The 26,430-nt window shown below is 41.9% G+C and overlaps 2 protein-coding genes across 4 annotated transcripts; one reads left to right on the top strand and one right to left on the bottom strand.

The window, feature by feature from the left end:
* The first annotated feature begins 1,280 nt into the window (after positions 1-1,280).
* On the top strand, positions 1,281-22,664 carry chn2 (chimerin 2). 2 transcript variants are annotated; one of them, XM_040031121.1, is made up of 13 exons: positions 1,281-2,010; positions 8,892-8,930; positions 10,437-10,492; positions 12,135-12,166; positions 12,373-12,486; positions 12,638-12,908; positions 17,503-17,586; positions 18,579-18,663; positions 19,880-20,053; positions 20,243-20,320; positions 20,531-20,668; positions 20,763-20,868; positions 21,330-22,664. In XM_040031121.1, exons 1-13 carry the CDS (start codon positions 1,962-1,964, stop codon positions 21,499-21,501), a joined length of 1,398 nt encoding a protein of 465 aa, XP_039887055.1. In that variant the 5' UTR covers positions 1,281-1,961; the 3' UTR covers positions 21,502-22,664. The 2 variants fall into 2 exon arrangements, with proteins under 2 accessions (XP_039887055.1, XP_039887056.1); XM_040031122.1 differs by lacking the exons at positions 1,281-2,010; positions 8,892-8,930; positions 10,437-10,492; ... (2 more) ...; positions 12,638-12,908; positions 17,503-17,586 and adding an exon at positions 12,917-17,440 and having other exon boundaries at positions 18,577-18,663.
* Positions 22,665-23,779: 1,115 nt separating this feature from the next.
* fkbp14 (FKBP prolyl isomerase 14) lies at positions 23,780-26,390 on the bottom strand. Of its 2 annotated transcripts, none has more exons than XM_040031159.1 (4): positions 26,125-26,390; positions 25,479-25,630; positions 25,257-25,384; positions 23,780-25,170 (listed from the first exon to the last, which is right to left on the bottom strand). In XM_040031159.1, the coding sequence occupies exons 1-4, from the start codon at positions 26,262-26,264 to the stop codon at positions 25,012-25,014; spliced, it is 579 nt and encodes a 192-aa protein (XP_039887093.1). In that variant the 5' UTR covers positions 26,265-26,390; the 3' UTR covers positions 23,780-25,011. The 2 variants fall into 2 exon arrangements, with proteins under 2 accessions (XP_039887093.1, XP_039887092.1); XM_040031158.1 differs by having other exon boundaries at positions 23,791-25,170; positions 25,906-26,239.
* Positions 26,391-26,430: the final 40 nt, after the last annotated feature.

The raw sequence follows: 26,430 nt of genomic DNA, 5'->3' as shown, positions 1-26,430 counted from the left end.
TTAATATTTTTGAGCACTGTATATTTAGCCTTTGCCAAGGAGGTGTTTTAACCTTCACATAGAAAAATAGCAATGCACTGGCCAGCTGGAAAAAGGTGAAGTGGAAACTAATTATCTGGTGTTTCTGGTGAACACAGATGCAAGTAATAAATCTTTGAATGAGCCTAACAGTACTGCAAACTTGGGCAACATTTAAAATAGGAGTAATAAGAACTCTGTTCTTCAGAACATTTTTAGTTTATCTGCTTTAAAGCATCAACAAATAGCTTGCACTCTATATTATTTGGTATCATGAAACAGGAATCCTTTGGGTTTGTTTTTTCACTGACATCTGGAAAGTGCTTGGAGCTGATGTAAAGTGAAAGTGGCAGGCACCAGGGCTGATGTGATAGGTTGAGACAGCTGTCCATCAGATCTCAAACGGTTCTCACCTATTCCACAGCTGAGGGACTGAGCATTGTTTTAAATATAGTGATATTTTGCCTTTTGCTGAATTGAGACTCACTCACTTGGCGATCATTTCTGTGGAGGAGACCAAACCAAAGCTAAAAGATTTGAATATGGTGCTTAGACTCGTCGGCGTGTGAGCATCAGTCGGCTATTCTAGATGATACAATCAGTGTGTCAATAACCTGTAAACAAAACCACTCATTCTTTAACACTGATTGATGGTTGTGTTATTATTGTCCTGTTTCCACTATGAAGGGGAAAACTATTATTAATAAAATCAGTGATGGCTGCTCTCTGTTGTTCAAGCAATGGCACGTGACAGTGAGCCTGGCATGTATCGTGCCAAGGACAAGTATTCAAACACACAACTCTGAAACAATGATGGAAATCTCTTTTGTGTGTGTGTGTCTGTGTGTGTGAATGACTGATCCTTCTGCCTCCGATGCAGTGAAAAAAAGACGGTACAAGGAGCTGCTTGCAAAACGTTTTTGGAAAGAGCTGATGGTGAGATTTTTTCTGAGGCGGTTGTAACGTCATTAACAATTTGCTTTTCTATCAATTTCCGGTGTATTTTTATTTACTGCTTATAGTACATAATTCTGTCTGCAGGTGCAGCCACACTGCACACACCCAGCTGTTGGGCAGAGGTCAGGGTGAAGTCGTGAGCATGTAACTGGTGGATGTGCAGAAGCTGTCAAAATAATACAAAATGTAAGCCAGTTGATCGTTTTCTCCATTGCTCTCTTTTTTAACTGATAAAAACGTTCATTTCTTCGAGCGATATATATTTTTGCACCACCAGATGGCGCACAGACACCGGGCTCGCCACAGCTGTTTCATCAAAAATGAAAATAAGAACTGCCAGCTCTGGAATAATACAATTTGCCCATTTGTGCCTTTTCATGAATCAAACGAGTGTGATTTGAGGAAGAAAGTTCCGTCTGTTTGACATTCCGCAAGCGGAGCTGAGCTCTGCTGTTTTGGGCTTGTTTTTGCCTGTCAGGACTGCTTACATCTGGAAAACCCTGCTCCACAAAACTTTCACTTTAAGAAGGCGCGTCTAGGCTGCGGTGTGGTGTGTTTATTGCGATCCTTAAAGTGGCACATGGACGCCGTGGCTGGGCTCTGCATGGCACGACACTTTGCACCTACAGGTTCGGTCCATTGTGGGGAGGAAACGTTTTGACGAAACCGACCCACGGAGCACGTTCCTGTAGTCTTTTTAATCTTTCTCATTTATTTTTGAATCCACGGCACCCACGGTGTATGCGGCAGCGTGAACTCCTCGCCGAGGCGCGCAGCGAGGCGAAGGAAAGGATCAGCAGATTCAAACGGACGGACGGGGGTGGTGTTGGTGGGCTCGGGATCAAACAAGACATGAAATGATCACCAATCAGGCGTCAAAGGTGAAGCACACTGGGGCGTGAGGGAAATGGAGGCACCGCCAGGGACGAGCTGCTGTGAGCCCACCTTGGCCAAACAGGACTAACCGAGTCGTGAAAGTGATTGGGATGGCAGCATCCAGCAACTCAAGCCTCTCAGGTTCATCTTTATCCTCTGGTAAGAGTTCAAATTCTCCCCAAACGAACAGACACAGAAGCTTTGCACTAAATAATAGAAATAATAATATGATGGCATTTCCTCTTGAGAAGTTTCTAATGCTTTCGTTTGGCTTGAATCAAACTTTTCTCTCCTGTTGGCTTGTATACAACCCACGCATTATCTTCTTCTCTATTAATCTGTCTCACAGATGCCTTTCATTAAACTTTCTCGAGGTGGCAGCTGTGATAATACAGGAAAAAAAAACCTTTAAGTGGATGTAGCTGTGGAGGTACTGGGGTAAAAGGAAAGCCCTTCATGTGCACAAGGATTATAAGGTCGTGAGATGCAGTCAGTGTGACGCTTGGTTTTGGATGTTGTCCTTAACGTTGCCAATCATTTCCACAATTCCACTATTGACTTTCCACTTGGCTGTCTTCTGTGATTATCTTTGGCCTCCTTAGTCTACCATTTTCCAAAAATGCAACATCAACCAGGCTGAGGTGTTTTCTGATATTTTTTTAATCTAATATGCCCAGTTGAGTGACTATAATACATCTCAGACTGCTTCAGTTTGCAGAAAACTCCAAATCCCCTTTGCATAAACAATGGTATAGCTCAGTGATTAGCGCATATTATTTGTCATTTTTGTGTGCTTTGCTTTTCACAGAAGGAAAAGCAGAATGTTTGTCAGCAGCTGTTCAAATAAACCCTGAAAATACAGTGGGAGCAGCAGAATGCTTTCTCTGCGCATAGCCCGTTGTGTGTTGATAAGGAGTAGCTCGTATTTGCCAGAGTATAAAGTACAACCTCCACTATCGCAGCACTGCTTGATGTGGAAGCCCCACCAAACAACCAGGGGCGAGCGTGTGTGACAGAGGGATGAGGCTGTTTGTAACACTGAGCCTCCGCACGCGTGGTTTATGTTTGGACGATAAAATCACATCAAGAAAATGTGCAAAAAAGAGAAGAAAAAAGCTGCAGCAAAAAGTCAAATTCAGCATTGCTTTGGTGGATTTTCATTTAATTTATGGCAGGACGAGGACATTCCATAAAGTGTTTGTTTTACTTTCTCACTGTCTCTGCATCCTGACCACACAGCAGCGTCACATTTCCCAAGGTACTGCCCAGTGGGAGGGACAGACAGTCAAGCTGATATAGCCCAGGGTGACCACAGGCTTCACAAAGCATTATCTCATGTGTGCGTTTCAGAAAGAAGTGGATTTATTGTTTGACCGCTGCTGCTTTAAGAGGAAAGTCTCTTCTTTCTGTGGCATTGGAGGGTTGTCATTACTGTTGGGCTCTCAATATAATTATCAGAGGTTACAAGCTGCACTGTTGCCAGGGATGGAGTGGTTGTCGCAAGGGTATTATTATTTTCGTGCAGAGCTCTTTGGCAGCCAGATGCAACATTTGAATAATCTTGTCTATGAGGCATATGACTGAAACGTGAATCTCTGTGAAATTCCAGCTCCATATTAGGTCTTCTGTTCTTGCTGCAAACAAAGTGCTTTGGTATATTTGGCTAAATCCATCATATTTGTAAATCTGCACAATCAAATTGTAACTGATGGCAATTTTTTTAATTTTTAAGTAACAAAAAGAGGTAACTGGGTTGATTTGTTTCTTTACTTTCTGCAAGATATCTACAAAACCCAATACAATGGGGTATTAGATTGTATGCAAATCACCAAAAAGCATGTTGTAGACATTTTTGAACTGAATCTTTAATATACAGCTGGAAGATAATAGCTATAGCCTCTATTCTTTTAAGTTGATTAAAGCAATAGACAAACAAAATGATTGCCATAAGATTGCAACATTTATGTTGCAATCTCATCCTTTCCCTGGAAACATATCCTCTGGCTTTCTGTCTAAATCGGGGAGATTCCTACACATTCTTGGCGTGGTTAGGCATGGAAGCATGTAACTGTACCAGCAGCACACCATTTGGCAGACGGCTTCAGGAAATGAAGCTTTGAAAATGTTTTGTGAGGGCTACAGCATGAAAGTATGCCTTTAGATCCAGCCTTAAATGATAAAGTTGGTCAGGGAGGCAGACATGTCGCCATGCATTACAGACAGGCTGTCTGTTAAGTGCGATCCTACACATTTCTTACAACATATCTCAACATATTTCTGTTACTTCTTTATTTTTCCTCATTTATTTATTAATCTTTCAGGACTAGTTTTGTGTCATGTTTTACTTGCATGTTTGCATTCAAATTCTCCACAGCAGACTCAAAGAAATGTCAAAATCAGGTTACCAAGTGATATTTTTCCTTGTTTAAACTCGCCTACACTTCTTTTTAACAGCCAGCTTTCCCTAAGGGTGTCTATGCCAGCAGCACACAAACACACTCCACAGAGAGAGAGACACTCTCCTACCTGTCACATGTTATTTGGTCAGCTAAGACTGTGTTGAGATACTTGTTTTGGATCACTGTAACACACAGATGGTCTCCCTGCTGCAGCTCTGATGTATCCCACTGACATGCTTGTGTGTGCAAGTATTTTTGTGAGGTACGCACACTTGGAGATCTTCTCCAGAATGTGTCGTTTCTTAATCCTCCTTATGCGTGTGGATAAATCTCAAACCTGTAACTAAAACTTCAAAGTGTTTTTTTTTTTTTTTTTCCCCCCCCCACAAGTGGTCAACAGTAAAATTATTTTTCACAGTCTCCTTTTGTTATGTTTATGAAACGGCCTTTTCTGATCATACATAAGCATCTTTACAGTCTTCACGAAGAACAGAAATAAGAATTTCTGTTCTCTTCATCTTTAGATGGTTAAAATGAGGAAAAATCAGATGGTATTTGAAACTGTAGAAGATATTCAAAGGACTTGAAATTAAGGACTCCTCCTGCCAGAACAAGACCTTGAAAGGTTTAAAAAAATAAACTAAAAGCAGTCGTGTACTGTTGGTCCATAATTTGCTTAAAAATCCCCACAATTTTTCTAGTCTGTACAATCAGCATGTGATTGAAGTCCGGTGAATAACTATTTTGGAATTACGGACGTTTTTATACACAGTGCCTGATTTTCAGAGGCCAGAAAACACCTAACAGAGCCCGAACAATACAAAAAAATCTTTAGATAAACAGAACAAAGCTGAATTTTTAGCACAATGATGGTAATAAAAAGATATGAAGGAAAGAAACGGCTCATGATCCAAACTATACCACATCATCTGTCAAACATGGCGAAGGGAGTGTTATGGTTATGGGCATGTATGGCTGCCAGTGGAAGTGGGTCACTAGTGTTTATTGATGATATGACTGCTAACAGAAGCAGCAGGATTAATTATGAAGCATACAGGGCTGTACTCTCTGCTCAGATTCAGACAAATGCTGCAAACCTGACGGATCTTCACAGTGCAAATGAATAATGACCCAAAGCATAGTGTAAAAGCAGTAGAGTTTCTTATGGTAGAGAAATGGGATATTCTTCAATGACCTAGTCGATCACCTGATCTCAACCCGATAGAGCATGCATTTCAATCGCTGAAGACAAATCTGAAAGTAGAAAGACCCACAAACAAGCAGCAACTGAAGATGATGCAGTAAAGGCCTGGTGGAGCATCTCAAGGGAGGAACGATAACATTTGGTGATGTCTATTGGTTCCAGACTTTAGGCAATCAATGACTGCAAAGGATTTTCATTCAAGTGATTAAAATAATCCTTATATTTAAAATTGTTTTAATTTGTCCAGTTTCAGTTGAGCCTCTGAAAAATGGGGGACTGAATAAAAAAAAAAAATGACTGTAATTCTTAAACAGTTAATGAAGGAAAGAAATCCTTGAATTAAAACTGAAAGTCTGCACTTCAGTCACATATCAATTGCTTGATTTAAAATCCACCGTAGTGGTGTCCCACAAATTTTGGGAGCTGACTATAAGCTGTAAAAAGGACTGCACAAATCAGATTTAAAGACATCTGCACGTACGATACAGTGACAGTGGGTCCCAGTTTCCAGTGAAATTACTGGCTCCATATTACCTCTGCAGATACGCCCCCAGATATGCAGCATTGCATTGCATGTTGGGAAACATCCCATCAGATGGTCAGGTATTGGTCTCATTTCTCCTTGTAATTGTTGTTTCTGTGTCACCTTCACTGTTGACAACAGCAGTGAGGATTGTGCACAGAAATCCTGTCTTAAAATACTCCAAAGTTGCTGTTGTCAGCCATGCGTTCAGTGTACATCAACACAAGTCATTGTTTTAGGCGCTGAAGCGGAATATTTCTTTTGCATTTTGCACAGACAGTAGAGCGGACGGTATCTCGGGGGATAAAACTCTTAGCTTGATCTTTATTCATCGCAAATTCTCTTTGTCATCGAAGCAAACACCCGCTGGTAATTATTTTATTGAATGCTTCTGACTTGGTGAGTAATGGAGGGCAACGCAATTAATAGCTGTTTCTTCGGGGGGGAAGAGCCCTCTGGCTGCTTCAGAATTTTAAAATTCTCCCTGATCATCGTCAGAGAGACGCCACACAAACTCTGAGCCACTTGGAAATTCTTTTTGATGTTCTTTGGGTGTTTATGTGCATGTGCGAGCTTGCGTATACGTATACGTGTGTGTGTGTGTGTGTGTGTGGGTGGGTAGGTATTTGCACATATGTGTATATTTGGGCAAGTGTCTGCCAGTGTTTGCATCTGAACCAGCACTTACGCGCTCCCTCTTTTGTAGCCAAAGCTGCTGCTCAATTCCAGGCCGAAATGCCATTCGTCATTATTAAGAATTAGATTGAAAAGAGAATATTTGGCAGCTCACCAGATGAAATCACATTCTTTAAATAAGCTGCAGTGGAATAAATCTTTCAGGCTGTTGCCAGTGCAGTACACAGTGACAAAGCGTCAGTGTTGAACAATACATTTTCCAAGGCAGCTTAGCCGCGCATCGGCAAATGGAGCCCGAAGGTTATTTGGTAGTGTTGGAAGGCAGACACTCTGTGAAGGGCTTCAGCAACAAAATTTATTGGGGTCGGGCTTGTTTGCCTTTTTCTTTTTGTCATTTACGTATTCAGCTGTTAATTGTGTGCACCTGTCTTGTTTGTGCCCTGTAATAAACAGAGCTCTTTGCACAGTGACTGTGCTGCAATGATGAGCTTTTTATTTTATTTGAAAATACTGCAACCAGCCTCCAGTCAAACTCATGCTGCCACCGCTCGCAGAGAAGCCAGCAGGAAGGAAGCGCCCTGACTGTCTGCTCTTCAAGTGCTGTCAGACACAAAAAAAATCAAAGAGGAACATAGAGATGTTAGTGGAACAGTTTTAACACAGATGCACTTCATATGACTAATGATTTTCAGTTTAGCTGCCTGGACCTCGGTGGCCATATCCAGCAAGTGCTCACTGGTTTTCATTATCTGATTCCCATCCCCATATGAGGTGTGTTTTATTACTTTCCTTCCTCGCCAGAGGGGTGTGGTGCGGATTTGCTGATGAGTACAAAGGAATGCTTTACATGTATCATCTGGGTGCAGTTGGGTAAATCTCTCTCTCTCTGGCACTGGGAGTGACATTGCTGGCTATTTTCTGCATTTGGCATGAAGTCTAATCTGCCTATGTGATAGCTATAGGCCACCAGGACTGATATTGTATGACCGAGTCAGTGTCACAGTGTGCATGCTGAGCATACCAGGCATTCAGTAATTTTCAAACATGCAATTAATTGTTTCTTCTAAGGGAAGAAAATCTAATTCTTATGAGATTTTTAGCTGTAACTGGTGTCAAATTAGCATGTTTTAACTGACTGCAATTTAATAGATCGTGAAAATCTTCAGGTTTTTGTAATTACAACCTTGTAACACGATTTAAAAAAACAAACAAACAAACGTTTGAGTTTGAAGGTTGAAGCTTGACAAGACCTAAAAGTCCTCGCCAGGAGCGCTGATTTGTTTGGGATCTTGCCAGACTGCTCTGCAAACACAGTCAAAAACAACAAAGGGATATTAATATTGACAAATCAGTTTCTACATCATGAAACTGATGTGTACAAGTAACAAGTTGCTGTGCAAAAAACAAAACCAAACACTCCAAAAATGGATTTTGCACAAATGTATTAAGTTTTAATGTAACAAACTGTTTATGGGGACTATATCAGGAAAACTGAAAATATATACAGTACTATAGTGTAACGCCTACAGTGCTGTAGTGTGATTTCCCTTTTTGCTGTACAGTAAAAGAAAACCTGACGATGTATATTAGCCATTCTTATGATTACGGGTGTCAATGTGGTGTTTTTTTTTTTTTGTTTGTTTTTTATGACTTTATGACCACATTTTAATTCATTCGGTGACGTTTTCTCAGAGTATTACAAGTCATTTCTTTTCTCAGTAGGAGTAAACTCTGACTTGCTGCAGAGAATTTACTCCACCTTCTCTGAAACGTTTCCTGAGCTAATATAACATTGTGCTCCATAATCACATAATCATATCTCAGCCACCACATTTCCCACGGGGATGTCTTGCTGTGTGTAGCAAGATTCAAATTGTATTTACTTCTGCTAATTTTGATTGGCGTGTTTGTAGACTCACCGCAGGGCAGATGGGTGCTGTCGGGGACCTTGGTGGTTGTTAATATAGATCAGGTGCGTGCCGACACAATGTTTAGCAAGCGGACATCAGAGCGTACCGATTGTCCTTGAAGCGCAGACGCTGATTAGAATTGTATTCACTGGTGCGTCTCAAGAGGCAGCTGCGCAGCATGAATCCATATGCATAATTATAGCGGAGAGATAAACAACAGTGACATAACAGTGGTAAAGGGCGCACACTCATCCCACTGGGAAAAAAGCTAGAAGTGGAGTTTTTGTAATGAGAGAAAACAGGAGAGTTTATTAACACAATCATGAGTTTGTGACAAAAGCCTGTTTTTGTATTTTTGTGTTTTGCAGACCCTGAGGATTATCAGCCACCCATATGGAAGTCTTATTGTGAGTAATTAATTCCCTTTATACACTGATTAGCAGTGCTTTCACCTAACTTTGCCTTTGGTGTGCTTCACCTTTTTTTTTTCTGCTCCACATTTCACACAGAAATGTTTTCTGTCCTTTGAAGAATTAGGTTTGGTTTAGCATAACAAAATTAGATGCACTGCAGGTTCCAAAAGGCCACGCACACACGCTTTAAAGGCACACACTGTGAACACACTCGCCCACTGAATTCATTCACACAAGCGCAAATGCAAAGCAGCCAATTCCTGATCTCTGAGTAAAATAGGTTACCAGCAGCTAGGAAAATAGGATTTTCTACCTGCTAAAGAGCCTCATTTAAAACGGGGTCCTCAGAACGCCCACTTCATTATGCAGTGTTTTTACCATGTGGGAGGAAACGGGTTGGCTCGTCAGAATGGAGGTAAACGCACTGATTGAAGCTGAGCTGAAATCGTCTCTGCTGGGGAAAATGTCTGTCCTACATTTTGCTTAACTAATTACAATTTATAGCTTTTTAAAATAACTTCCCCTGTAATTAAATGTCTAGTCTGCGTAATTTTACATTAATGCTGCTCCCGTCTGACTCCTCTCATCCTATGTTGAGGTATTTTTGGATTCCCTCTGTCTTGGGAATGGATGATGTCCAGATCTTGCTGGTTGGCTTAAGTCAGCCTGACAAAACATGAAATTTCACAGTCAGGAGAGCCTTCCCCCTGCCTGGAGAATCTGCTGCGGTGAAGACTTAGCTCAGCCTCACACAGCACTTTCTTTAGCACTGCTTGCCAGTAGTGAGGACACTGGAGTGGAGCCGTCATCCACACACAAGGCTGCCAAACGATGGGACTGAGAGCATTAAAACAGGAAACATTTTTGTTTGTTTCGTTTGTTTGTGAAGTTTGCTTTGGTAAAAGGGAAAGTGCACTGCTAGACTCATAAAAAATCATGGTTGGCTACTGATTCTGATTCTCTGTTTTGGCTGCTCACTTTTTTTTTAACAGCTAATTGAACGTGCTATTTCTGGGAGGCGGCTGAGATGTTTGTGCTCATTAAATCCCCGCCACAAATCTCTCATTTCCATTTTTTTCCCCCATTTCACTACTAATGCTAATAATAGGCTTGCACTTGCACCACGTGTGTAAAAGTGTCTTTGTGTTTCAAAGTTGAAAGCAATCTATGGAGTTATAAGTGCACATTAGGTAAACAGGTCTTAATTCACGCAAATGGATTTCAGATATATGGCCCTGTAAAACACTCACTGCTAAGCACTGCACACAAAAGCTAATGGCTCCTTATGTACCTGTTACTTCTGCTCTCTGAGCAGCGGTTAGAAGCTTCTTCCACAGGCTGCAGCCTATTAAGTGGAAATATGGCTTTACTCATAGCTGTTGTCCTTTGTGTAAATGCTGCACAGCACACTTTATTTCCTTCCTCTTAACTGTGTATTAACCACGCTTCTATTTGGTGGAAAACATGGAGCCTTCATCAATATGCATGTTTCTCTAACAGTGTACCAGCTACAGCAGGAAGCCCCAAGACCAAAGAGGATCACATGTCCTCAGGAGGTATGTGCAGCTTTGTGAACAACTGCAGAGATGCTGAAAGGATCATAATCATATTTTTGTCACTGTAAATGTGAAAAACAATTCTTACCTCAGTGATAAATGATAAACAAATTCAGTGCATTTAAATTAAGAAAAAGTCCAAATTTCTGAAACTGCTTGATTGCTCAGATAATTCACGTAGGCTTGCATTTGTATGGTTTAAAATTTCCAACGCACAGCAGCAGCGAAGCAACAATAAACGTTCTGATGCGAAACTAAGCCAGAATACAAGCAAAGCATGAATCCCATCTGTGATTGTATTCATTGTTTGTTTATTGCTGCCAAATGTCCGATATAACAATCGACCATATGGTCAGGCGCTGGAGCTAACTGACACAGTTATCGACACCATCAAATTCGAATTTATTATTTCTGAGTGTCTTTCCCTTCATGAGTCAGTCTACCACGCTACATGTACACCACTGCTCAGTTTTCACGCTCAGGTTTTTCCCGTGGAACACATTCGCTGACAAGTGATCGAGTCTGGCAGCTGGGAGCCAGACCACTCAGTAACCTGCGGGGAGCTGCTTGTTGAACCTCCCGCACCCAAAGTGTAACCATTTAAACTGCAAAATAAAAATTAAATAAGTGACGCTCCTTTCCTTAAAGTTTGTTTAGGAGCATTTTTTCAGGGACTTTTTAAGGCAAAATTTAATGATATTTCCAAATCAATTACTATGTCGTCTTAGCTTGCACAGGGTTTGATTGTTCTCTCAATCCCGTGAATGAAAGGGCCGTCTGAGGTGCTGCCATCACCTATAGTGCAGCTACAATAGCACATTTTATCCTATAAGAAACATCAAGATGTGTTACAAGTGTAGAAGAGAAATTCAAGATCAGGGGCGCTTTCGAAGGAGACTGCAGATTCGATCCCTTCAGTTATGTCAGGAAAGCTCATGGAGCAAGTTGCTCTACTTTTTACTTCCCTCGCAGAAAGATCTGTGAATTTTCTATTGTATAAGCGTCCAGAAATGATGCGTGTCTCATCCTATTTTGAGTCTTGCCACACTTTGATGAGCTAAGAGAAGCCTGTGGGCTGCTATTACTAGATAAGTAGTTGTCCAGTAATTCACTACAAAATGATGTTTGACATATTACCAAATCCAATATTGTCATAGCTATTATCTATAAAAGATTACAGAAAGAAGGCCAGGAAAGAGGTAGAAAAAAGAAGTCATGATTCACCGTGGCAGTGCTATAAAAGCTCAAATCTATGACATGAAAAAACCCCTCTTGTGTTATTGCAGGCGATCACTATAGCGATATCTGTGGTTATATTTACATTCAAGATTAAAAATAGGTTTAGCCATATCTCTTGGGAGACTTGTAATACATAGACACTAACAGGCTTAATATAAATTTTTGCAGCTGGCCATCTATCACCAGCTGTTTTAGTGCTTTGCCTCCAATTCATCTCCACAGTGTGTGAGCTGAATTTGTGGCTTTGGTAGCTGTGAATAGACACGGGGGTACAGATGGTAATCTGTGCTGTGGTGTTGGGCCTTTAATCTTTCACACAGGCTGTAAGAACAATTTGCAAAGCTATTTGATTGAGCTTTCATGTTATATTGCTGCAGCCAATATTTCTTCTTCTGGTTTACAGATGGAGAGCAGACCCAAATACTATGGCAGAGAGTGAGTGTAACTGAATTTCTTTCATCATTTCTATGTTGTTTTTTTTTTCCCCCCCGCGACGCACAGTGAATGGTTTTCAGTTGTAGATTATAAGTGGGTGTGGATATGTATCTATTTGTTTGTCTTTTGATCAGCGTTCAATATGTAAAACTTCATGAGTGAGGAGGAAATCACATTGCAGGACTTACATTTTTTTTTAAAAATAGATTTCATGGCGTGATCTCTCGAGATTATGCTGATGAGCTGCTGGTGGGAACAGAGGGTGCTTACCTCATCAGGGAGAGCCAAAGACAGCCAGGGACATGCACCTTGGCCTTAAGGTAACAAATCCATCAATATGCAGCACCGAATCCCTGAGAGGTCGGCTCTACCAGCATCCCAACACTCACCGAGTCTCCACTTTGATCACTTTTACTCACCCGCTCAACCTCTAAAACGTATCTACCGACTACATCCTCATTCTCCATCCAGGTTTGGACACCAGACCCTCAACTACCGATTGTTTTACGATGGGAAGCACTTTGTCGGGGAGAAGCGGTTTGAGTCGGTCCACGACCTTGTGACGGACGCCCTCATCACTCTTTACATCGAGACCAAGGCAGCAGAGTACATCGCCAAAATGACCACTAACCCCATCTACGAGCATCTTGGTTACACGTCGCTGCTCAAGGACAAAATGGTGCACAGACTGAGCCGTGGACGCACAGAACCACGCAGGGTCACCTTCCAGAGAGATGAAAAGGTGGGTTTTATGACTGGATGTTGTACTGCGCTCATCCAGTTTGTAACAAGTGTATACCATGTAGAGCAAATAGAAGTGTGTATGTGTGATTCTGAGCCTAAAACACTATCAGGGTCTCTGAGTCATTCAGAAACTGTGGGCATTCAGACTCGGAAAGAATCTTAAGTGACAAGAAGAATAAGAAATCCTACAACAAACTGTGTAGCTCCGCATCCCTTAATCAAAACATCTGGAATTACACGAAGAGTCACAAACTTCTTAGAAGTTCCCCAAAGCTGAACTGAGCTCTACAAAATACCTTCAAAAACAATGTTTAACTGGGGGAATTTGTGCTGAGGGTGGTCCTGCCAAATATTTCTTTGTTTTGTGCTGCAGATTTTTGCATTTTGTGGATGTGGTACATGCGGTAACTGTAATTAGATTTTCTTTGAATTTTGCTTCTGTGGATTGACCTAAGCAAGCTAATTATTGACTCTTGGCTTGGGTAATATTCCAACAGGAAGGGAGCGGTGCAAAAGAAAACTTCTCCATTATATTGTTCACAATTCTGCATCCAAATGGTATAAAATACTAAAGAAGTATAGTAAATAACAAACAGACTTGTTTTCACTTTTTATTTTTTTCATCCAAATTATTTGGCTGCCCATAATCTTTCAAAACATCCACAACAAGCCAGCATTATTGCAAAGATTTAACGGGTTGCAGATTACAGTAGCTGGTATTTATCACCAGCACTGTGTAAATACTGGGGTTTTGATCCAGTTCCATACTACTTAACATTTCCAGTACATTTCCTGTAGAACGAGAGCATTCCTGAGAGGACACTTTGTCCTGTGAGTGAGACGTACATTATCCTTGCTGCCTCTGGGTGTGTTCACTGCTGCCATGCTTCATTGCCTTCACTGAAAGGTAATGATGACCAAGGGGACTGGGACTTTGCTCGGCCTGCCATCCATATCAGACACGTTGATCTTGGGTGAGACAGGTTTCACATTGTATTCGTTGGCACTCGCAAGCTGATGTCAGATTAAGGTCTGTAAATGATTTCTTAATCAGGGTGAGGAATGTCTGCCTTCTTCATGTTTTTTTTTTTTTTTTTTTAAGTGTCCTTCCACTAGGTGGCAATCTGAACTTAGTTCTTGTGCCTTTTTTAAGAGGTGATGGCAGTCAGAGTCACAGCCAAGCTTTAATTTTTACATTTATTTACTATTTTTATATTTCTTGCTGTTTTGCTGTGAGCGCGTGAGCTGTATCGTTAATGTGTCTCTCAGCTTTGATTTATTCTGGGATATTTTGTCTTCAAAATGTCAGCTTCTAGTTCATCACTCAGCAACAGGCAGATGGCAGCCTGTCAGGAGGACCATCATTGCTGTGTTAACATCATCAGTCTTGAGTTCGATTTCTGTAACGCGAGAGCATTAATGCAAGCATTGGCTGCTGGTCAGCGAGTAGTCCATTGACTTATTGCTGTTTTAAATAAACGTTGACAGATACGGCTACACCGAGAACTCCTCTAAGACGTGCAGACACGTCTGCATCTGCATGAAAGGCAGCGCTTCATTGAAAAGTGTCCCTCGTGTGTTCGATCCACAGCCTGATTTTTAGGTTTGAATGACTGTGGACTGCATTCTGTAATAAGCATCCCATTTGGCAAGTAAAACTGGAGCATGTCTCTAGCTAAATGTCAGATTTTCAGCTATCTGTGTGTCTTTGAAAAACTGACTATGCATTCCTCCTGCCAAGTATCTCAGCCGGTGACAGCTGTGATAATGGCAGACTTTGTCAGGCACCGTTTGAAAACCACCTGCCAGTCTCTTCTCACAGAGAGACTGTCTTCTGTCGGCTCAAATATTCCGTATCTGAGAAGCAGAGACCTGACCCGATGGCTTGAATCTGTGGTCGCCTTTTAAACTTTGTGTTTACCAATTACACAGCTCCACCCCGAGGCCTTTAACAGCCACAGAAGCTTCACTGTACACTCAAAATTCACGCGTGTTTACTCTGTGTCGGGTTGACACCTATGTAATACCATAACTGTGAATGCTTGTGTAATTAAAACCCTCTCACAAGGTGAAAGGGGGCACTTGAGTGAGCCATCACTCTCCTGAGTTTCTTTGCGTGTGCAGGAATTTACTCAGTGACTAAAGCCTCTCTAAAGCCACATTGCTCCTGATGCTCACCACACTGGTTTAATCTCAGTGGCGCTCTCAACAAGCTGCCCTGCGTGCGTGCCCAAGAAAGATTTTCAAAGGTTTCGCCATTTTTTTTTTTTTTGGTTTGTTTTTTTGTTTATTTGTTTGTGTTTTAGGATAATTACCTGTTTGCTCTGCTATAAAAAAAAAATGCAAAAACAACTATTTATGTCTCTTTAGTTGCAAAATGTCAAAACGCCACTTAAACAGTATTTTTATGTGGTACTTTTCCAGAGTGTGATAGATGCATGTTCGGTGGTCCTAGCCCAGACAAAAGTGACAGTTTCCTCCATTTTCAGTATCTTTCAATACTGTGTCCTTCACAGTATGCCTATTTTTCCATTTGTTAGAGCAGTTTTGTTTTAGTCCCCTTTGTCTCACTGTGCCAGTGGTCCACTGTGCTGTTTTCCTACAACTCCAATCATAACTGAGTTCACTCAGCTGCATTCTCACAAAAGTCCTGAGGGGAATAAAAGAGCCAAACTGCTGAAAAGAATGCAGAGCTTGTTGTGGGACCACCTTTTGTGTCCTTTCTTCCAAGCTCTTCTTTAAGAGACAAGAAGCCATCTGCCTGCAGACAAAGAGCACAACCCTTGTCTCCCCCTCCCTTCCCCTGCCTCTCCTCTCCTCCCCTCTGCGCGGCTAAAATATCACGGAGTGGTCTATTCCTCATCTGTCTCTACAGACTTAGCTGCAGAGTTAAATTGTACCGTATGGTATGCGTAGGTTTGAAAGAATGCTTGTCACAGTGACAAATTTCTTCACCTGTCTTGTCCCTCTTACAGCTAAGGCCTAGTTTACCCAACAGATATCAGAGACATAAAGGAAAAAGCTGGTACACAACATATCCACTGCCTTCCCCCTCCCTTGTGCTTCTCTGTCTGTCAGCCTAGCTTCCTACCCCTTCATTTTATCTCAGTTTTGCAGTTACCCTTTGGGTCTTTTGCTCTCTGCCTCACCACTCCGCTTTTGCACCAGCTCTTTATCTCACAAATCCAGTGCCTACGGGCTTTCCGACCTTTGCAGTAGCTTAATAAATCACTTTTTTAATGATGTCATCCAATAGATGGACTGATCTGTTTTGTAACATGGAAGCTGCTGGACATGAAGTCTTGCTGATGTTTATTTGGAATGTCATGTGATGTGTCGTTTGTGTGCCATACCTCGTTTTAGAAATTGTGACAATTGGAAGCAAGTCTCGTGGTGCTGTTTACTGGCTAATAGCGAGCACAGCTAATAGGGACAAATTCAGCATGAACATGGCAACAACCCCCCGCCGGCAAAAAAGACGCTGCTGCAGACCTGCAAATGAGCTTCCTATGGGATTTTGCTTGGATTTGGGCACTCCTCCTGGATTATTCCCTGTGTAAGGATTATTACAGTAATCCCTGTGAATACCAGTTAATGGTCTAGCTCTGCTGGTCTTCTGACACAAGTGATTGTCACAGACTGGAGTAGTCAGGGCAGTGTAGTCAGGGCAGTGCAGTCCGGGTGTCTGGAAGATCTAGTTTGGATTGCTGTGTGGGGAATTCCACCAGCTGACAGACGCAGCTAGAGGTCAAGATCTGTTTGAGTTATGACAACACAGCCTCAGCTCTGACAAGGCTGACAATCTTGGGTCTGTCTCTGAGCAGGCGAGTGACCTGTTTAAAGGATCCAGTGCTGAGTGAGAGCTGCTGGCAGTGAAGTATTATCTGCAGTTAAGTGAAGTGGAGTGTGTCCGGAAGGCACTGTGCTAATGGGAGTGTGCTCAGTGCTATAAAGAGGGCGTCTGCACTATTGATCCTGCTTTAGAGAGCTGTTGAGCTGTGTGAAGTGGTCCTGACAGCACCCGGCTGCCCTCACTCTCAACCTTCTAGCCCCTGCCCATCTAGGACCCTGCTCTATCTCTCGCTCTCTCCCTTTTCCTCCCTCTCTCTTTTTCTCCCTCTTTCTGGGTGTGTGAAAGAGGACCATTGTGCAAGGCACACTCCTGCCCTCAGGCCGCCCACTACCAGTCCTCTTCCCACTGCTGCTCTTGCTTACTGCTGCCACTGGATTCAGATCAGATGCAGCGTCGAGGCTGCGCTGGCTGTCATCAGTCACCCTCCTGGGTCACAGGGGAGTGGAGTGTAGCTGCTGCCTCTGCTTTGGACAGTTGCCGACAGCGTTTGCTGCACAGCACTCACGGATCCCCTTCACACCTTCCCTCAGAGGAATTGGAGAGTCTCTGGGAGCCCGATCAGTCAAGCATGGAAGCTGAAGAAAACATAGGAGGTTTAGCAGCCGAGCTGATTACCCACAAGGCTAAGAGACAGGAGAGGAAGCGCCAGGAGCTGCTGGCTTTGGCTCTGGGAGTCAAGCTGGGGAGCAAGGGGACTCTCCTGTGGAAGCCTATTAAACTGTTGGCCTCTTGTCCTCAGATCTCTTCACCTCTGGTGCGACGGAGTGCCTTGAAAGATACGCCGGAGAAGCAGTGCTCCTATGAAAAGATCCACAACTTCAAGGTGAGCAATTTCTTCTTAGACGCAAGGAATGAAATGAGTCAAAGTGTCAGCTGCTGACAACATTGTTAACATTTCTCCTAAATGACTATTCATTTATTTTGTAGTAGCTCACTTTTGTTTTTCCTTTGGTTAAGTAACTCTTTAGCGAGATGCATCTCCAGATCCGCAGATGTGTTTGGATCACAGACCACAGTGTGTGTGTGTGTGTGTGTGTGTGTTGCTGTTTTGATGAGAACACATGCAGCTGACACCCATATGCATTGAGGGGAACTAATGGATACCACAACCCATTAACAACAGAACACATTGATTAGCATTGATTTAAAAGCTCTTAGATCTGTTTTTGTTTTAAGCTTCTGATTTTCTAAAAAAAAAAAAAAAAAAGTGTTAGAGTTGCGTGCAAGTGCAAGAGTTATGGCTCTCTTAATACACAAAGGAGAACTTGGACATACTTGCCTCTGGGCACCTTAAAATTCTTGCAGTGGTGTCTTGGGTTTCAGTTAAGAGGTGAGCTACAGTGATCCCCAGCTTTTTGTTTGCTTTGTCTTTGAAAACCGAACAAAAGCTATCCACTCACCACCTGCCATGTGCCCTCTGCACTCATTAATCCACTCCTACCTATTCAAAGTAACAATGAAGGTGTGTTCAAGTGCACATCAGTGTAACTCCATTTGCCACCTTATCCTTGTTCTTACCATAGGCGTACATCTGTTATTTTGACTTTCAGGCTTGCCTCTGTGCTTCCCCGCATGTATCCGATTGCTCAGGACAGATGCCAGACACGCTGTAGTAAATCCTTTAATCTGCCTCGTGTATACAAATGCGCTCATTTGGTGCAGAGTTCCATCCAGTATGGCTTGGCATCACAGTGTAATCCAGCGCATCAAAGGTGGAGAGGTCTCCTGTGTGAACTGGTCATTGACTTGCAGTTGACGGTGTGTGTGTGTGTGTGTGTGTGTGTGTGTGTGTAAACATGTGGTTTGTCTTCCCAGGTACATACATTTCGAGGGCCGCATTGGTGCGAATACTGTGCTAACTTCATGTGGGGCCTCATTGCACAGGGAGTCCGCTGCTCAGGTACTCTACGCACTTCAACATAAAATGTTGCATGTGGTAGACTGTTTGAAAATATCCTGTCCCGTAAGTCGGATTACACGAGGGATTATAAGATCTGCGTCTTGTCACGGATGTTTCAGTTATTTAGCGTGGTGGTGGTGGTGTTATGTATTTTCCCTGTTACATCTGTGGCAAACAAGATGACATCGTCCTGTTGCTGACTCATCAAAAGACATTTAAACACAGTGAGGAACAGACATCTTTATAGAATCACAGCTTTAACTGTTATCACTCCTTCTGAGCACTCCACTCACTAATATTTTGTACCACTCCCACCAAATAATTCTAATAAATGTTATTACACAGCACTCCGTAGCTGCTTAATAACTGCCACTGTCCAAACTAATTCAGTGTGGTGCAGCATGCTGATAGAATTTATATCCAAATGTAGGTTATGTCAACAGTAAATGCTACAGATAACCTATGACATATAAAACTCGGGTCAAACACAGGCCAAACGCAGTGTCGCCGTTGTCCAAATATAGCAGCATAACTGCAGGTTTTCAGGCCCTCCACGGGGTTGTTTTCTTGCACAGATGCAATCCTGGGGCTGATGTGCGCTCTTGTGGACTCGGTTGCTCTCTCCCTAAACAGAGAGTTTGTTGTTTAGACATTTGCCATGCTGATAAGCCAGAGGCAAACGGCGGTATCATCAGACACCTCATGTGCTATGGGAAGCAGGAGAGACTTCTTTGTCTCTCTCTCTGTCCCTCAGTTCTCTGCTTATCTCCTCCAACACTGACTGAGAACGAGGACCCCAATCAGCCGACCGGCGTTAACGCTGCTCGGGCGGTTACAAACAAGTTTGTGATGAACGATTTCCCCCACGCCCCCACGCCTCCTGGTCTACGAGTACCACTCCTTCAAAAACCTTTATTTCAAGCTGTGCTGCCACACAAGCAGGCATTACTTTTTACACACACTCTGCTTTTGCCAGCTGTCCAGCACAATCCACGTGACCGAAACTACAACAAGAGCCCCCCGCCAGTGCTGCCTTGTCCGCTGATATCTACCGTTGGCGCAGTACACCGAGACGGCTTAACAGCAGCTGCACTGTCTGACAGTGCAGTTTATCACTGACTCTGGGAAACCTTTTCAAACTGCTGTCTTAAGCCTGGGATGATTGTTGTGTTATCGTCTCTCTCTCTCTCTTTTTATCTCACTTTTGCTCTGCTAGACTGTGGGCTGAATGTACACAAACAGTGCTCCAAGCTTGTTCCCAGCGACTGCCAGCCGGACCTGCGCAGGATAAAGAAAGTGTTTAGCTGTGACCTCACAACACTTGTCAAAGCTCACAACGCAACGCGGCCCATGGTGGTGGACATGTGTATTCGAGAAATAGAACTCAGAGGTAGATCCATCACTTATTACTGGTAAAGGAAAGTAGAATACACAGTTATTTCTATTCCTTTACTCGTTTGTAATGTTTACAAATGCCATTGATCCCTTTTTGTACAAAAGACGCCTGCATTTTCTTTGATTCATTTTTATGTTTTTGTGACAAAGAAACAGACACAAACCTTCCAATTTTCTCTTGCAGGTATGAAATCCGAAGGTCTCTACAGGGTGTCTGGCTTCTCCGAGCATATTGAGGATGTGAGGCTTGCTTTTGATCGAGGTTTGTTGACAGTGAATTCCTTTGCTCTAGGCTCTGGGTTTTAGTTCAGAGGTTCGAACCTTTGAATAAAGTGTTTCAGCTGCAGAGGAGCGTGATACAGTGCTGTATTTTATTTTGGAGATGGCAAAGGAAACCTACAGCAATGATTTTGTATTTTGGACAAATACAAAACGGCATCTTAGTCATATATTTTCTGTTTTGTGTCAACAGATGGCGAGAAGGCTGACATCAGTGCCAGTGCCTATGCAGACATTAACATAATTGCTGGTGCTTTGAAGCTTTACTTTAGAGACCTCCCCATTCCAGTCATTACATTTGACTTGTACTCCAAATTTATTCAAGCTGCAAGTATGAGTGCTTTGCTTTTGCTATTCCGCACCATTACTGTGTTAATACTTCTCTGCAGGGCTCTGATACTAATCATTTTACTAATGTGATGCAGAACTTCCAAATGCTGAATCCCGACTGGAGGCCATTCACGAAGGTTTGCTGCAGCTCCCTCCGGCCCACTATGAGACCTTACGCTACCTGATGGCTCACCTCAAGAGGTAACTTCGCCCACTAATCAGTTATGCTGTTGCAAAACTGACAAAAAGACAAGCTGTGATTGGATGACACTGGGTTTCTTCGTAACCATGAATATGGGCACTGTAGGTTGTTTTGAGTCAATCCTACATACCTGTAAAGATGCTCCACAGAACAAACTGTGTATTAACCTGCAACTGAAAATAGTCCCCAGTAAATGCACTATTTACATAAGTTTATAAAGATTTGTTGAAAACTACAGTGTCTGCCTAAGATTCAGACTTTTTTTTTTCGTCAAGCTAATCTGTCCACTAGCTTCCTAGCTACTGCAGGAACCCCTCCTCCCACAAGGTTCATGTGCCCTGGCTGGAGACACTGAATGAACACATGGCTCAAAATAAAAACATGTCAAAACAACACTTGTCTGGATGCTTCATAAATCTGTTCCCTGTGCAAACTTGATTTTTTTTTTCTTATTTTACAGGGTGACAATGTTTGAAAAGTACAACTTAATGAATGCTGAAAACCTGGGGATTGTCTTCGGTCCAACTCTTATGCAGCCGCCGGAGCAGAACGCCTTGACAACCCTGAATGACATGAGGCAGCAGAAGCTAGTGGTGCAGCTTATAATAGAGCATGAAGATGTATTATTCTAAGGAGCGAGGCGTCCGCCCATTACAAAAGAAGAGAAGGACAACTATTTATTCTATCAGAGGAAATTCAAGCCACCTTAATTCTAGTGAAGAGTCTGAATTCATTGTCGCATGACAGTTTCACTTTGTCGGTTTTAGTGTTGACATTGTCTTGTTACTGTAAGTTTCGGGTCTCCACGCTCAGCCAAGACCATCGTTTAGATATTAGGAAAGGATCCTGTGTTTCTAACTACCTACAGTGCAGTTCCCTCCTCTGTTTAATTTGAAGACTGTCACTACCTGGTGTAGACTCAGTCATAATGACAGTGCTGTGTGAAATCTGCTCTGGGCACATTGTCAGTCGGTGAAGGCTGTGTAAACGAAGCCTCACAGATCAGCCAAGTTAATGTTTCTAACATGACGTGTGCATATGTTGTACTGTTTGCGAGAATGCTGGTTTAAAAATGGGATAAAACAATGCAGATCCTGTCATTGTACATAAAATCAGATCATCCAATGATCGATATTTTGACTCTGTGTACAAACAAAGAGAAATAATAAGAAATGAGACAATTGGGCGCTCATAAAGCACTTTTTTGCAACGTGTGTATAGATTTATTTTGTACAGATGTTTATTTTTGTGTTTCTGCATTGTTCTTTGTCACAAATAATATATTCTGTCGGGGGCCGGTTGTTTGTGGACTTGTTTGTGTCGATGCAAAAACGGTCCTCGAAAGAAGAGTACTGTCAGAAAAAGCAAACGTGCGTGGGTGCACCATTTCGACTTTCAGTGTATTCAGTGTTATGTGAGGAATACACATGTGGATTAAACACTGGTCATTTATTCATGTCCTATTGAAGACTGCAACAGATGAGCAGAGCTCCTCTGTATACATGCCGGTTGCTCATGTTGCAGTGTTTCAGTATTTCATGCTGTAATTTGGAATATTTTCAATAATGATCTGTTTTTTTTTTTTCTTCTTTTTTTATTGCCAGTAACATTGCTCGGTGCAGCTTGAGTTGCAGTTTGCTTAATTGTCATACTAAAGCTGTACCGGGCGTGTTTCTTTCACACTTGGTTCGATTGAATCCTTTCTACAAATCCATTTTATCAAATTGTATTTTTGTGACAGTTGATAATGTAATTTATGAAATGATGATGATTTATTAAAGGTTTTAAAGCTTGAGTTTGAAATGGGGTGAGCTGCTTCAGTTTTGTGTTTTATAGGGATAGTCTGCACTTCAGTAAGTTGCAGTAGAAGTGGTTCGGGCAGAGTGAAGGCCCAGCCCTGTTGCTAGTGATGATTGCTTATATCCTGAAGCGCAGTGATTGGAAGAGCTTTTTTTTTTTTTAAATCTCGGTTAACCAGTAACGCTACAGTGTCTTAACATTTAACCTCATTCTTGCTACATAACCCTCCCACTGATCCACTTTTACCTGTAGGTGTGTTCAGCATGGTGGAATTTTTCTGCAGTGAGGGGGGAAAAAAACAGTCGTTCTCTTTGTGAGAAAGGACATAGTTGCACCACAGTGTTCACTTCCTGTTTGGTTGCTTAAATTCTCTCTCTTGCTATAAAAATATATCGTTAATCCATCACAGTCAGTTTATCTAGGTCATTATTTGTAAGATTATTAAGCGATTAGTTATAAACATCTAAAAAATTGTGGCGTAAATTACTTGCGCTTTATTCATGCATCCTGGAAAGCTTTCTCCACAGTATCGTCAGATAACTTCTGGAGCCGTTGAAGCTTAGATTTACTGACAAGATATATGCCGATTTGATCAGTGCTAAGCCAAAATGACAGCACTGACAATAATTAGTGACTTCTTTCATCTGTGAAGCGTTGTTCTCCTTGTGGCTGCTGCATAACAGATTGCAACTTAATATTACCAGCCTGCTGAATCATCCCTAAACTAAACTTCTGCTCAACATCCTGTATGGCTTAAATATCCTGCAAATGCCGTATTCCATACTGTGATACTCCATACCCACCATCATATCCAGGCCACACTGTCAAGTTAACTAGTTTAGTAACAGTGGCCACACTTACTGTCTGCTTCTTAATGACAGCCGGATTTTGTGTATATATGATTAAATATACACTCATAAGTGCTGTTGTATACTTAGGATTGAAGAAACACTAAAACACATTTTTAGGCCTCAGCGCTGAAAGAAAATCAGTACTGTGGATGCCACTAATATAACATGATAGTTATTGAAAGCTTAGTAAATATAAATGAACTGGAAAAATATGAAGAGATAAAATTATTTTAGCCTCACCACATGGAATATTTATATCCATCATTATAAGTGGCTCAAACTGCATTGCAACTGTCTGATGATTTTCTCTCGACAGTAAGCAGTGCTATATGGGACTGTACTGCTGCATTCTCATTTGGGTAATTGGGCAGCCAACATAGAAACTCAGGGAGAACGCTGGCTTTGTTATTTGGAGAGATTAATAAAGAGTTGCAAGCGGTTCAAGAAAAGAAAAGAAGGACAAGAGTGCCCTCTATTGACTGCTGAACAAACACACAGAAGAAAATACAGACATATACTCACGGGCCTCTACACCAGTTCACCTACTCATTAACACAAACATCTAATTGGCCAGTCACATGGTAGAATTTCAACATGTTCAACACAACCTGCTGAAGTTCAAACTGAGCATCAGAAGGAGGAAGAAAAGTGATTTAAGTTACTTCTTACACAGCGTGGTTTGGCGCTAGATGGCCTGGCCTGAGTATTTCAGAAACTGCTGATTTACTGAGATTTTCCTGCACAGCCATCTCTAGGGTTCACAGAGGATTATTGAACAAACAAATAAATAAAAATATCCAGTGAGTGGCAGTTTCCTGGATGAAAATGTCTTGTTGATGACAGAACAGAAGTCAGAGTGAGAATGGACAGACTGCTTTGAGCTCATAGAAATCCCGAAACAATTCAAATAACCCCTTATTACAACCCAGGTATGTGCAAGATACAAAATGAATCCAATACTGAATACAAAACAAGTTGAACCTCATTGCAGATGGTCTACAGAAGCAGAAAACCGCACCAGAGTGTTGATTGTTTTGTTTTGTGGCATTCAGACATTATAGGCTACCTTGCATCAACAGATCAGGTTGTTTTCTTAATAATACAATAAAGCCTTGTTTAAACACCACAGCCTACCATTATCATGCTTTTATGACTAGAATGTGCCATTTTCCTGATGGCTACTTCCAGCTATGTCACAATATACTTTTTCGGGGCATTAATTATAAACGTAGTAAAGATAAATTAACAAAGTTTTTTTTTTTTTTTTCAAAACAATAGTTTAATGAATCCAGAACAGTGACCTAAATGCATTTGTGGTGGCATTTTCAGTGTATGTACAATAGAAATATAAATTAAAAAGTCCTTTTAATATAAAATAACACGACATCGAGCTGATATTTTCAAGTTCAGTCACAAAAATATGAGAGTGGAGTACAAATAGTGTGAAAATATTATTTTAAAAAACTGATAAAAAAACAAAACAAACGTCTTTTACAGTTCATCGTGCTGGTAGGTGAACTCCCTGGCAGATATAAACCCATCTTTATCTTCATCCTCGTTTTTGAAGATGTCATCCACCATAACTTCATGATGTGTGTCGTTGGGTGAGTAGCCATGTTTCTCAAATTCCTTCTTCAAGTACTCTTTTACCTGAAAGGTGTGGAGAGAAAATAGTAATGACAAAATAGATAGCCAGATAGCCAGACAGACAGATCGCAAGCTAGCTAGCCAGATACCTCCAGTCTGGAGAGCTTCCAGTCATCATTTAGATCCATATCCCGGAAAGATTCGTGTGACCTGGGCCCATTTCGAATCTCCATGAGTTCAATGTCAAAAATGAGGGTGCTGCCTGGAGGAATTTTCCCTGTAAACCAATAAAAATGTCCAAGTGACAGAGATGTTACAGTGGAACGTTTTGTTTTGTTTTTTCTGTATGTGTTGCACATAGTTTGTGTTACCTTTTCCTTCCTTGCCATATGCCAGCGATGGAGGTACAGTCAGCTTCCTGCGCTCCCCTGTGCACATGTTCTGCAGACCCTTATCCCAACCCTTGAGCACCTCTCGGATCCCCAGGGTAAGCCACACAGGGTTTTTATCCCCATGTTTGCGGCTATCAGGAGTCAAAAAGAGACATGCAGTCAATATCCGGATGCCATACAGAGGACTGATATGCCAAATGTAAGTGGAATGAGGGTTAAGTGAGTGCCAGTTAACTATGTGAGGATATAAGTGGCTAAGTGTTGAGTTTGACTGTACAGCTGCACAAACGCAGAAATATGAGATGCTGCACATGTTCAGCGGCGTACAGTTTTAATAAGCAGTGGCTACACTCAAGGATTGAGACTAAAGTATATGCAATACATGCATCACTGTTACATTTATTACCTGGAATGAAACATGGTGCCATTACTCTCCAGAAATCCCTCGTAATGAACAAGAAGCATGTCTCCGTTTTTTGACTTGCGGTGACACATGAAGGGTTTGTGTATCACCTCAATTTTCACTTCGGGCTCGGGCAGTTTTCCCCCAGTGACCAACACAAACAGTGATGCCAATAACGAGCAGAGAGAAAACAAGATCATACTTATAGATAACAACACTTACTCATGAGAAGTGGATGAGATAACTTCAATTTCACTCTCTCTTTCTACAGAATTTAAAATAAAGACATGTAAAGAATGCCATACGTGGCACCCAACTTCTGCACGAATGCACCCACTGTTGAGCTGTCTGCCCTCCTCCATCTGCAATTGGATAGCGTCATTCCTAAGCCCCGCCCTTTCTTTGGAATCTCTTCTTTCATTGATGCTTCCATGTGCCAATCACTACAATCCACACCTAGGCTACTTAAACCCATATGACGAAGGAGGGGGGGTGGGGTAGTGAAGAAAGACGATAGTAACGCTCAGG

Source organism: Simochromis diagramma, unplaced genomic scaffold (assembly GCF_900408965.1).
Source record: "Simochromis diagramma unplaced genomic scaffold, fSimDia1.1 OVJJ01000361.1, whole genome shotgun sequence".
Classification (NCBI taxonomy): domain Eukaryota; kingdom Metazoa; phylum Chordata; class Actinopteri; order Cichliformes; family Cichlidae; genus Simochromis; species Simochromis diagramma.
The sequence above is the reverse complement of the archived record's forward strand: the minus strand, read 5'-3'. Positions and strand labels throughout refer to the sequence as shown.